Genomic DNA, 13,751 nt, shown 5'->3' with positions numbered 1-13,751 from the left:
TACAACAAAGTTCAAGGCTGTGAAACTGGGTTTGGTTTGTTTCTTCCAAACCAATTCAGTCATTGTACCAATGATATCAATCACTACAGTACTTTCTGAATAAAACTGCCAAAATATTGTCAAGTGAGAACTTTCAGCAGCCTTTACATCCATTGCTGGAACAAGCAGGAAAAAGTAATTTCACTGGGAATTTGTAATGAAATCTGAAAGGAAAACCTCATACTTTGGAAGCTCAGTCTGACAATAATGAATTGGAATTGTATTGTATCTATTCCACTAACAATACAGGCTTTCAAGTGAATATGTTGACTTGAAATGCTACTGCCTCAGGGAACAGTGTTGAGACCATAAAGTACCAATAAACCAAGTCATGGATGATGCACAATATCGGCCACCTACTTTGAAAGGCTTCTAGTAAAATTAACAGAAAAACCATATTCACAAAATTGGACTTGCAGGTTTGTGCACAAATATAGTCAACAGAACCCAACTATAAGTATGCACAAAGCACTGTTTTTACAAGTCTAGCTATGTAGTCTATTCTTTGCAACAGATTTTTCATGCCATTTGTGGGGAAAATATTGTGTAACCAAAATATAATGAGCACAGAAGAAAAAAATCACCTGATATTGGAGAATGCTTTCAAGAGATTAGATGAGCATGAAATGAAGTTAATATGCAACAATGATGTATTTTGCAACCATGAAATTTAATGTTAATAGCATGAAGAAGAAAAGTAGAATGCAGGAACAATGCAACAAAACTTGAAATTGTAGCAGAGGGAAATCATGGAAAAGTGCAGTGTTAAATTTAATTTCTTGGGATGGTGTTCACTCCATTGCATCCCTTGTTTAAAAAGATGTGAAATAGATGGGGAACAATGCACATGTGATGACTGTAAGAAAAGATCAGCAGCTGAAGACCTCCTTGTTCATTATGACATGTTACATGAGATGAAGTTGGCATGCCATGTATCAAGTTCCGGTGTAGGTGCTTTATTGAAACATACAGGGGATCTGATTGAAACATATAAGATTAAGGGATTGGATAAGATAGAGGCAGAAAATATGTTCCAGATGCTGGGAGAGTCCAGTACCAGAGGGCATGGTTTGAGAATAAGGGGTAGGTCATTTAGGACAGAGTTACGGAAAAACTTCTTCTCCCAGAGAGTTGTGAGGGTCTGGAATGCACTGCCTCGGAAGGTAGTAGAGGCGAATTCTCTGGATGCTTTCAAAAAGGAGCTAGATAGGAATCTTATGGGTAGGGGAATCAAGGGATATGGGGACAAGGCAGGAACCGGGTATTGATAGTAGTTGATCAGCCATGATCTCAAAATGGCGGTGCAGGCTCGAAGGGCCGAATGGTCTACTTCTGCACCTATTGTCTATTGTCTATTAATCAACTTGCTGGATAATAACCAGAAGCACCAATCATGGGATAAACCCATCAACTTTGTTTCTTACATTCTTGGAAAAAGTGAGCTCAGTTTGGAACAAGCTGAGAGAAAACCTCTTGGAATGGTATTTGAGAACAGAAATTCCACCAAATTTTATCCTTATCACAAGCAGTCACTAGTAACATCAAGACCCAGATCACTGAAGCCTATTATGAGAGTGCTGACAGTGCAAAGTTGGGCAGTTATTCTATTGCAGTTTGAGCACGAGTTCCAAACAGAATGCTTTTACAATTATTTGTTATGGCTATGCCATATGAACTCTCACGGTCAAAAGGAAATGTGATCTACCTATCAAATGTGACTGATGATAAATTTCCAGTAACTACCTCTGAAAATGTAGGTAAGACCCAGAAAGATCCTCTGTTGAAAGAGGTGCAAGAACAAACGTTGCAGGTATGGACAGAATGTGGCCACAGACAGAAACCATCACAGTGAATTGTCATCGGAGCAAAGGAGCTAATGAGATCACAGAGTGGTAACATCCACTAAAGATAATGGAGAATTTCAACAATTTAATTTGCTTTTTTGACAATTTAATTTATGAAATGGAGTGGTGTCAAACATATGCAGGCTCTTTCAAATAATCTGAATTCTAATGAACAGGTAAGAGATCTGTCCGAATAGGTAGGGAAAACTCTAGAATGAAATGTTGCAAAAATATTCAAATCGCAGTTTGAAACATTAGCTGGCCAGTTTCTTGCTAAAGTACAAAATGGCTTGTACTGTACACTGTCACAAAGTATATATACAATGTAGCACTTTAATGAAAGACATGAGAAAAAGCTAGAAGCTGATTTAAATAAATTTGACTTATGGAATTGACATAAGCACTTTAGCCAAAGACATGACTATGACAGTAATCAGAAGGAATTCAATTGCAAGCAATATTATTAAACTGTTCGTGTTCTTAGTTTGAGAACTTATGCAGTGGGGGGGTCAAAAAAGGCTTACAAAACCAAAAAAAATTTGAATGGAATTAGTGATAAAATCGAAAGCATGCATGATCTAACGATTTCTGTTAGAGAAGAAACAGGTCTGAGGAAGCGCAACTAGCTAATTAATTTTAACTTCAACTGTTTCTATTAATTTTGTGCAAGATGGATCTTCTACAGTTTTCTGAAATGAAGTACCAAATCCAACCCAATTTGACACAGAAACTAAAATAAAATTAGCAGGCAAATCCAGAAGAAAACCTTCCAAAGCATTAAGCAACATCAAAATGTGAGAAATTATCTGGAAGACTCCAAAATCATAGTGCAAGTGACCCCACCTTACTGTTGGGGGGGGGGGAGGGAGGGTTGTTCCTGGAAAATAGTCCATATCATCATTTTTCGTAACTCTGAGCTGTGTCATTTGAAAGATTCAGCAAGAAGTTAATGGAAGTGTTTATTTACTTTATTCACATTAATACTGTGAGAGTGAATTAAATTCCATGTCACAAAATTTCTGGTAGTGACTTGTGAATTACACAAGGGCAAATTTCCATTTGCCAAATGATTATAATATGACAGTCATCTGTGCTACACTAGACAGTTGTTCCTTTGAAATCAAATGTCTGCTATAATTGTGAAAAATGTGTGTAGTTAGTGAAAGGAAGTTAGAGATTTATAATATACTTGTATTTGCATTGCAAATAAGTTACCAACTTATTTGATGTAAATGTATTGCATCTAATGTTCATTTCTTGTATGTCTTCTTTTTATCTTAAATGTGTTTCCGGAACTGTTAGATTTAGACCTACAGTTTGGAGATTCCAGGGGATGAATGCGGGTCTTGTGGTGAAACTTAGAGATGGGGTGCAAACCCATGATCAACCCCATTTTGCTGATTAAAGCATCCATCAATCAGTGATGAAAGAATTGAGGAAAATTGAAAGATCCATGAGAATGCTGAAAGTGAGCGAGTGTTCAGCACGGCCGACGTGCCTCTATGGTGGATCCCTGTCAGGTGAGGTATCTGTGTGTGACTGCCTATCTCCTGCTGTTGCCGGTTAAGGTGTCTGTGATCTACAGCCTATCTATTGCTTGAAGCTGCTGGATAAGACGTCTGTGTGTGACAGGCATCTCCCTCGCTGCTTTGTCTCTGTTTTTGAGTGGTCTCCCTCTCCCTTGTGGAGAATCCCCATGGGAGGAGGTTAACAAAATTGTGCAATTTAATGGACTTATGGACTGGACTGGACTTTCTTGCATTTTTTTTTGTTGCTTATATTCTGTGCTTTTGCCCATCCTTTCTTTGTTACCTTCTGAGCAATTTAGTTTTGGTACAATTTGTAAGATTTTTTTTGTTCAGAAGGGTTGGGGCTTGATATTCTTGCAGTTCGCCAATTTGATTTCTGAGTGGACAGAATTTGATGCTTTTTTTTGCCATTGCAATTTCAATTCGGGGTGAGTTTTCTTTGACTTCCATAGTTTTGTGACTATCTGGAGTAGATGGATCTCATAGTTTAATACTGTATATGTATGTACTTTGATAATAAGTGAACCTTTGAACCTTTTAATGTATTTATGGAGGCACTACAAAAGTCCATTAACTGGTACTGTAATAGTTTGGAGATGACTTTGGAACAGTTCTGAAGCAAGAGAATATGGTTTCAGTCTTTACTGTCAAACAATGAATAGCAACAGGTAGGGCTTGGTGGGTGACAGGTAGCAGAAAAGGCACAGGTAAGATCACAAGTGATCCCATCTCACAAAATGACAACTTATTCATGTTCCACTGCTGTTCCATCAAATAGTTATTCAGATGAGCTGTCAGCAGTCAGATTACTACCAAAGCCCATTAAGATTCAAAGATCCAAAGTACATTTATTACCAAAGTATGTATGCAGTATACAAAACTGAGATTCATCTTCCCACAGACAACCACAAAACAGCAGCATTAAGCCTGTTCAAAGAAAAACATCAAACACCAAATGCATAAAAAATAGAACAAAACACACAAATGCAAAAAAAGAGTGAAAAACGTGAAATATAAAACATCAAACCATAAAGTAATTGAAACAGTGTAGGAATGTTCAGTTCATCGCTGTGTCGTTTGTTGTCTGCGTGCTACAGAGCCAGTCTTCTCTGATCAAAATCGTGCAAAATGAAAATTTAAAAAAATAACCAGAAACCTGAAACACATTATAATGTGAACTACAGAGTGTAATCCACACTGGATGAGAGGGAGAGAGATAGTCACATGCAGGCACCTTCCTCCAGCAGCAGTGAGTGAGAAGAAGGAGAAGGAGAGATAGACTGCTCAAATACAGGCACACCTGCTTGCCTTCTTGTCATTGACTTCAATCTTGCTTGACACTTCAATCAGCAGCAGTGGCAAGAAATAGAATCACTCCTAGGCTCACTTTCCATCTCCAGGTTTCTTGGCCTCCAGGGTGCACACTCCACTCAAAACCTCATCCAACTCCCTCTGAGTACTAGATCACTCAATCAGCCCGAAAACACAAATTTAAAATGTAAGTCACAGGTTCCAATAGTAGCAGAACTATATTTGAAGAAGAAGTAAAAGAAGTAGTTTTGTGAGCTGTCCGAAGGACTTTGCCTTAGGCTGTGTTATTTGCTGGCACCATCTTATTCATCTGCCTTTGAATAATAAACATCCAGAACCAGTTTGTGGGCTTTGATGGCCACAAAATTAACTTGTATGAGAGCTGTCTAAGCTTGCAAATTGGATATTTGGGCATTCAGTTATTTTATATTTGCTGAAATAAATGATGATCCTTTGACTGTCAAATAGTTATGCTTATAAATATTGAAACCTGACTGATTGTAACTTGCCTGCTGGAAAAGAACAGCTCCAGGTTCTGCGAAGATCCTTCAATGAGTTAACAGCATAATTCCAATATGCAACTCAGCAGTGACTGCACGCATTCCAGCACTTATCAGCTTTAACTCTGGGCCCAACTATTATAGTTTTCTCATGGTGACATCTGGCCCCAGTAGCAGGTGAGATCTTTTTATACACTGACACAGAGTTTCGACTGACAGTTAATCCATACCTGCTGTCTAGCTATCTCAGTTACTTCTAATTATGTGATGAGTCACCCACTTCCTTCCTATTCACTTTCCTTTCATACTAATTCCTCACAATTCCCAAATCCCCTCCTTTTAGCTCATAAACCTATCTGTCCTTCGCTCCTGTCCACTGTGAATCCCATTGAACTTCTAAAATATTTATTTCATATGTAGCAAAATTCCCTTATACTGTACATTATTTATGTACAATGTACACTTCCCACCAACAGTGACCTTCTTTTGTCCCATTATCCGTACATTATAATATGCATGTTAACACTGATAATCAAAAATATGACAGCTTTCAATTATATCAATAAAGTCCTTTCATAACATCCTGTTTGCCTCCAAGCCCAGGTCTGTGATAGTACTGTGTAATTATCTGTATGGCATCAAACATACCTGTTCTACATTGTTGTTGCTATCTCGATCATAACTTCTGCTTATTCCATTTTTCTAACATTTACTCTTCTCAGTGCTCACCTTAAACTTATCTTCCTGTTTTAGCTGCATCTCTTCCAAAAACCTTCTCCTCCTTGTCCAAACTTCTTCCATCTGCTGAAAATCTATACTGCTCTACCAGGGTTTCCATCAACTTTTCCTCAACTTTTCTCTTTCCTTAGCACATCCCACAATCCCATCTCTAAGGTAATATCCAAAAATTGAATTTGTTCTTCTCTAGAAAAGTTAGGCAGCTCAGTGTTTTATTTCACTTTACTAATCTTTATTTTTAAAATTATTTTTTATGTAGAGATACAGTGAAGAATAGGGCCTTCAGGTTGTGCCGCCCAGCAACAATCGGTCAATTTTGACCTTCCAAAGTAAATAACTTCACACTTGACCTCCATCTGCCTTTTCTCAGCCTAGCTTAGCATCCAATAAATGACCTGTTGTAACCCTCAACAAACTTCTATGCTCAACACAATCAAAATTCATACCATCTGGAAATTTACTAACCCACCATTCCACTTTCTCATCCAAATTGTTCATAAAAATAACAGAGAGAAGGGGTTCCAGAACAGCCCATGTGGAACACCACTGGTCATCAACCTCCAGTCAACAGGATGAGTTACAATGTAAAAGATGAGCAAAATCAAAAAAGGTGTATACAGGACTGAAGGTGTTATATTTGGATACACACAGTATACAGAATAAGGTAGATGAACTTGTAGCGCAGTTACAGATTGGCATGTACGACTGTACCTCTATGAAGTTGTGGGCGTCACTGAGTCATGGCTGAAAGAAGATTTTTGCTGAGAGCTTAACATCCAAGGACACACATTGTATTGAAAGGACAGGCAGGAAGGCAGAGGGGATGGCATTGCTCTGTTGGTAAGAAATGGAATCAAATCATTAGAAAGAGATGACATAGGATTGGAAGGTGTTGAATCATTGTGGGCAGACCTAAGGAAATGCAAGGGTTAAAAAAAAGCCCTGATGGAAGTTACTTACAGACCCCCAAACATGAGTGAAGATGTGGTCTTCAAATTACAATGGGAGATAGAAAATGCATGTCAAAGTAGAATGCTATGATAGTCATGGGGGATTTCATTATGCAGGTAGATCAGGAAAATCAGGTTGGTGCTCCTATGTCTTATGGAAAACATGCTGACTATGGATTATTTTATTATGTGCCTCCAAGTACCCCGAAACCACATCCATAACAATCAATTCCAACGTCTTCCCAACCACTGAGGTCAGACTAACTGGCTTATACTTTCTTTCCGCCTCTCTCCCTTCTTGAAAAGTGGAGTTACATATGTAATTTTCCATTCCTCTGCAACCACGCCAGAATCAATTGATTCTTGAAAGATCATTACTAACATCTCTGCAATCTCTTTATCCACCTCTTTCAGAACCCTGGGGTGTACACCAACTAGTCCATGTGACTTATCTACCTTCAGACTTTTCAGTTTCCCAAGATTCTTCTCCCTAGTAACAGCAAGTTCACACACATTTGCTCCCAGACACTCTCGAACTTCTGGCACACTGCTAGTGTCTTCCACAGAGAAGACTGATGCAAAATACTTGATCATTTATTTATTGTTTTTTTTTTCAGAATCCAGTGAGAAAATATAGCTATGCTCCCACAATTGTTACCATTGCTTCAAACTACTAAATAATAGAATATGAAATATTCCATTAACCAGAAAATTTAGGCCAAAACATTCAATATGGAAAATAAAATCACACAATAAACTTGTTAAAAATAAGAACTGCTGATTGAAATCTTATAAATCCAACCAAAATATTTTTAAAATGCATAACAGAAATATTAAAATTACTTGAATTCTGTATTTTTAGAAGTTAACACTGAAAATTCTAAAAGATTTGCAACAATATATACTCAGAAATTTAGTACTTCATTTGTAACAACTCAGGTGACAATAAGATTTGGCAGTCCATAGAGTATGAAATTAAAAGCACTTTGCTGAGTCATATATTCTTCTGGGTGATACTTCCTTGCCTCGTCGCTAGAATCCTCAGATATAGAACCAAGATGTCTATCATTCACGGTGGAAAACCTGGATCCTGTTTGGATTAAGTAAATAAAAACATTATTACCACTGGGTACCAAGCACCATACTAGAGTTAAAATTCCATTACTGCTAACAAGAAAGCAGAAAATGAGTTATCCACCATAATTTTATTTATTGTTTTTTTATAATCCAGCGAGTGTTGCCAGTATAGCTATATCAGTAAATCCTACTGTATATAGTTGGGTCCATGAATTTGACTGAGTGGCAAGAATACTGCCCATAAGATGTTCAACATCGAATGTGGAAGAGGCAGTTGAAGAATGTAGACAATCCTGACACAGGAAGGTATCCAGTGTCAGGAATCCTCAATCTCCCTCATTGTGACTTGGAGTATCCCTAGCTGATGCTCATCTACCTGCAAGGAGGTAAACTGGAAATTTGCCTTCCAAGGCTTGCAATGGATGTGGCAGATGGTCTGGGCAAACAAAGTGTGCAAGGGTAATATGGGAGAGAAAAGAAGAAGGGAGAGGGATAAAGTCAGTCCTTGATAAGGCAGGCAGCTACAATCTATTTTAAGGGTTGGAGAGAGCTTCAGCCCAGAATTCCATTGTGTCTGTGGGTATGTTATGACAGCAAAGTTTAGTTCTTAGACCCACTCAAGACAGTACAAATGCCTGCAAGCATCAGTTGTCTTTGAACGGATGAGTTAAAAAGCAATAATAAATACTGGATCACAATTCTAGAAATGTGCAAGATAGAAAATACCGTAAATACCAGCTGTTTAGATAAAATGAACAGTGAGAGAAACAAAGTTAATGTTGTAAGAATAGACTAATTGGGCTGAGATTTCAAGAAACCTGTTATCTTTTCTCTCTCCTTAATATCCATTCTGGTTCTGTCACGCCACTTCCTTCCAACCCTACCTTTCACCCCCCCCCCTGCCTCCGTTACTCAGCTATTCTCCTCCTACGGCTGGTTCCATCTGCCCTTCAGCTCTCGTTTACAAGGTTCCATTTATCGCCAGCCTTACTTATCAGGTTTCAGCATCTAAAGCTCTTTGTTGTCTCCACCTATTATTCCACAGCCTTTTGTGTCTACCTTCATCTCCCCGCCCCCCCCCCCCCCACCCCACCATCTGGCTCCATGAATCCACAAACCCCTTCGCACTTTATTTCAAGTCACCTGCTTGACCTCTTCATATTGACTCTCTCTCCTCTACAATAAAATCTACTCTTCAGCTTTTTATTTCCAGTCCTGCTGAAGGGTTTTGGCTCGAAATGTTGAATGTACTCTTTTCCTAGATGCTGCCTGTCCTGCTGAGTTCCTCCAGCATTTTGGAAGTGGAATACAGAATAATAAGCAAATCTATACCTCTGGCTAAACTGAAGGTCTTAGTTAGGCAATCACCTAAACGGCTTTACCCCTCTAATGATAAAGAGATTGCACTATAAGTGGCAAGTAAAATCCATTTTACCAAAGATTTTGACCATTTCCAATATTTTCCAAACATGCTACTTTCTATTTACTTCAACCACTAAACCTAAACCTTGATGGTAGCCTTGTGACAGTTAACAGCAGCCAATTTAGAAACTTGGCTGACATTAGAGTGGGACTCTGTTCAAGTAAACACATGGAATCATGGATCGAAAATTCCTTGAACATGGATAACGTATCTCCTCTTGTTCAAAATTTTGCGGCCTAATAATGATCAATTACTCTTGAAAGTCAAGCTTTACTTTTCTTCTGATTTCACTGGTGGTCTAACCACATTGCTTCCCTCAAGAATCAAACAGATGTTTACAAATGCAGCAAACACTGATATCCATAATTATTACCAGTTCCTTATCAAATTGCTAAAGCAACATAATACTTTCAGGTATATTGCATATAAAAAAAACTACTTTAATCATGGCATTTAATTGTCTCTTTAGACCATAAGTCAATTTAGAAATTACAAATTCATCTGCATACATTGAAGATTAGGTTTATTAAATACTATAGATGAAACATACCTGAAATAAACGGATTCTCAGAAGAAAATTCAGTATCCGTTTTAGAAATGTTTCTCCTTCCAGTTTTGGCAATTTCAAGAATTGTTTGACCAGTTGTCTTCCCTAGTTCCAACAAATCTGGAAGAAAATGTAGTCATTGAGTAAAGCAGAAAGCTAAAGCTAACTTTCCTCCTCCCACTCCACTTACACACCATGTTGCAATACCACAACCAACTGCAATATATTAACCTGTCCCCAGATTGTATTAGTGTTCAGTTCCAGATTATTTAAAATAACCATAGCAATTTCCAACTCCTGCCTATGCCCAGGCAACTACTTGGAATAGAGCTTAGGAAATCACTAACACCTATAGGCTTTCAGGTCAACTTTAATTGGGGCAGTTCAAATTAATGAAAGTGAACAGTCAGTATCAGATTCATTATCACTGACTTTATGACATGAAATGTGATGTTTTACAGCTGCAATGCAAAGACATAGTAATCTATAAAGAGTGCAAAAATAATGAGGTAGTGTTTATATGGGCCATTTAATAATCTGATGGTGGAGGTTAAGAAACTGTTCCTAATTCTTCAGGCTCCTTAACCACCTCCCTGATGTAGTAAGGAGAAGAGGGTATAACCTGGATGGTGAGGGTTCTTAATGCTAGATGCGCTTTTTGAAGCATTCTTGAAGATGTCATCATGATGGGAGAGTTATGGCAATGATAGAGCTGGTTGAGTTTATAGCCCTCCGCAGCCTCTGCATTGGAATCTGCATAAGAGGCCATGATGCAACCAATGAGAATGCTCTCCTCCATACATCTATAGAAACTTGTAAGAGTTTATGGCGACACACCAAATCTCCTTAAGCTCCTAACCAAGAGCTGCCAGCATGCCTTCTACATAATTACATCAATGTGTTGGGCCTGGGCTAGATCCTCTGATATGTTGATAACCAGAAGCTTGAAGCTGCTCACCTTTCCACCACTGAGTACTCAATGAGGACTGGTGTGCATTTTCCCCAATTCCTCTTCTGAAGAGCATAATCATTTCCTTGGTCTCGCTGGCATTAAGCATGAGGTTGTTGATCAACACCCTTTAACCAGCCAATCTAGATTGCAGAGGGAGGTATAGAGGCCTAGGATTTGAAGGTTGTTTTCTTTAGCAGCGAGAGAATGATGGTGTTGAATGTTGAGCCGTAATTGATAAACAGTAACCTGATGTATGTCTTGTGCTCCAAAGCTAAATGGACCCAATGAAACTGCATCCACTGTGAAGCTGTTATGGCTGCAGGTGAATTGCAATGGGTCCAGGTCCTTGCTCAGGCAGGAGTTAATTTTAGTCAGAGCCAACCTCTCAAAATGCCTTCATTATTGTGGACGTGAGTGGTACTGGGAGATAGTCATTGTGGAAATCACCCTGCTTTTCTTGGGCACCAGAATAGTTGTTATCCTTTAGAAGCAGATGGGAACCTCAGACCACAGCAGTGAGTGGTTGAAGATGTCTGAATACTCTAGCCAGTTGATCATAACTGGTTTTCAGTACACCAGATGCCTTGCAAGGGTTAAGCTCTTGAAGAATGTCAAGACATCAGCCTGCAAGGTGAGATCACAGGGTCACTAAAAGCTGTGGGTCTCATGCAGGTGTAGTTTTATTCTCCCTTTCAAAGCATGCATTAAAGGTGTTGAGCGATGAAATTCAGTCTGAATTCTGACTGAAACATTGATCAATTGATGTAAAAATAGCTTAAGCGAAGTTTGTTGGATTAGACAGCTGAATTGTTAATTTCTTTGTAGTTTAACTTTCTTAAGCTTTGATGCACCATCAATAACTCATACTGAGACGTAAGGCGAGTTATCGGCTTTTATTGACTGAAGAAGGAACCAGCAGTGAGTGACCATCATATTACATCCTGGAGAATGAGGCAGAGGATTAGACCTGAATCGCCTTTATACAGGGCCTGTGGGAGGAGCCACAGGAGCAGTCAGAAGGGGGCGTGTCCAGACAGGCACATAGTTCACCACAAGCTTGTTAATATTTTTAGATAATTACCTATGAATATGCAATCATGCAATGTGTTTCTTAGTAGTTACAGTTCCTCTGTATTTTTCTGAAAGTTTCTTGGGTATCACATTACTTGAATAGGGGCCATCTTATTGATTTAAGCAACAGAATTTGAATGGAATTTATTGCTGCTAACAAATTGGTATATGAAGGTTAAATCACATTCTATCAGTCTTATTTTGCTTTTGTCTTTGCTTGCTACTATGCTGTGTTTTCACTACTCTCCTTTCCTAAAAAAGGTTTATTCAAACTTCGCGGCCTCGCTTTAAAGCCTTCCTGATCCTGCCCTCCCCGGGCGGGAATGCTGTAGGGGGCACATATTCACAGTCCCATCCCGCGTGTGGGCTTTTCCCCTCGCTGGTGAAGAAAGCCTGGCGCCCTTTTTGGGACTGGCGTCAATGCCCGTGTGCGCCACTTTGTGAGCTGCTTCGAGTGCGCTGGGAAGTGGGTCACCACATAAACCCCCTCCCCCAGAACCGGCGATACACCCCCCAATGTCCTCATTCTGGGTCGGTCCCTGTTTGGAAGGTCTGCCTCTACACCGTGGTGCCTGAATCTCGACCAGCTGCGCCAAGTCCACATGGGCCGGTTTGAGTCGGTCCACCGTGAAAACCTCCTCTCTCCCCCCAATGTCCAGCACGAATGTGGACCCGTTGTTTCTGATCACCGTAACCAGCCCCTCGTAGCAGTGTCCAGTGTCCACCCCGTCGTACAAAAACAAACTTACAGTTCTGCAGATCTTTGGGTAAACAGGTCGGGTTCTGCCCCTGCTGTGAAGTGGATATGGCGGCCAGGTTACCGAGTCTCTCGCGTAGTCTGTCCCGGACTGCTGCGGGTTCTTCCTCTTGCCCCTTGGGGCTGGTATGAACTCTCCTGGGACGACCAGGGGTGTGCCATACACGAACTTGGCTGATGAGGTGTGCAGATCCTCTTTAGGCACCGTGCAGATTCCGAGCAGGACCCAGGGAAGCTCGTCCACCCAGTTAAGCCCTTTGAAGTGGGCCATGAGAGCCAACTTCAGGTGACGGTGGAAATGCGCCACTAGTCCGTTCGACTGTGGGTGGTAGGCAGTTGTGTGGTGCAGCTGTGTCCCCAAAAGGCTGGCCATAGCTGACCACAGGCTGGAGGTGAACTGGGCGCCTCTGTCGGAGGTAATGTGGGCCGGTACACCAAAGCGAGATACCCAGGTTGCAATCAATGGCCGGGCGCAGGACTCGGAGGTGGTGTCTGTGAGCGGGACCGCCTCTGGCCGTCTTGGTACCCAGTCTACGATAGTCAGGAGGTGCTGTGCTCCTCGCGACACTGGCAGGGGGCCCACGATATCCACATGAATGTGGTCAAAACGCCAGCGGGTGGGGTGGAACTGCTGCGGCAGGGCTTTGGTGTGCCGCTACACCTTGACTGTTTGGCACTGCATGTATGTTTTGGCCCATTTACTGACCTGCTTGCAGAGTCTGTGCCAAACGAACCTGTTGGCTACCATCTAGACGGTTGTCCTAATGGAGGGGTGCGCTAAGTTGTGAATGGAGTCGAAAACGTGCATGCAGTGCCAAACAGCCAAGGCCCGCTGGCGTTTCCAGCACTCCACCGACTGCCGTGTTAGATGCGTCCAATGTGAGGGCGGTAGGGACGTCCGTTCTGGGGTGCACTAGCATCGCGGTGTTTGCCAAGGCTTCTTTGATTTTAACGAAAGCAGCAGCAGACTCCTTGTCCCAGGTAATGTCCTTGCCCTTTCCCGACATCAGGGA

General features: G+C 40.7%; 1 protein-coding gene across 1 annotated transcript in view; it reads right to left on the bottom strand.

Annotated features, from left to right (window-relative positions):
* Positions 1-4,285: 4,285 nt before the first annotated feature.
* Positions 4,286-13,751, bottom strand: part of LOC132379569 (cilia- and flagella-associated protein 46) — a 236,555-nt gene continuing 227,089 nt past the window's right edge. Inside the window, exons 59-60 of the mRNA XM_059947632.1 lie at positions 9,962-10,078; positions 4,286-8,001 (exon numbers count right to left, since the gene is read on the bottom strand). Of these exons, the coding sequence (XP_059803615.1) occupies positions 7,847-8,001; positions 9,962-10,078 (272 nt within the window). The 3' untranslated portion in view covers positions 4,286-7,846. The remainder of the gene's footprint in view (positions 8,002-9,961; positions 10,079-13,751) is intronic.

This window comes from Hypanus sabinus, chromosome 22 (assembly GCF_030144855.1).
Source record: "Hypanus sabinus isolate sHypSab1 chromosome 22, sHypSab1.hap1, whole genome shotgun sequence".
NCBI lineage: Eukaryota > Metazoa > Chordata > Chondrichthyes > Myliobatiformes > Dasyatidae > Hypanus > Hypanus sabinus.
The sequence above is the reverse complement of the archived record's forward strand: the minus strand, read 5'-3'. Positions and strand labels throughout refer to the sequence as shown.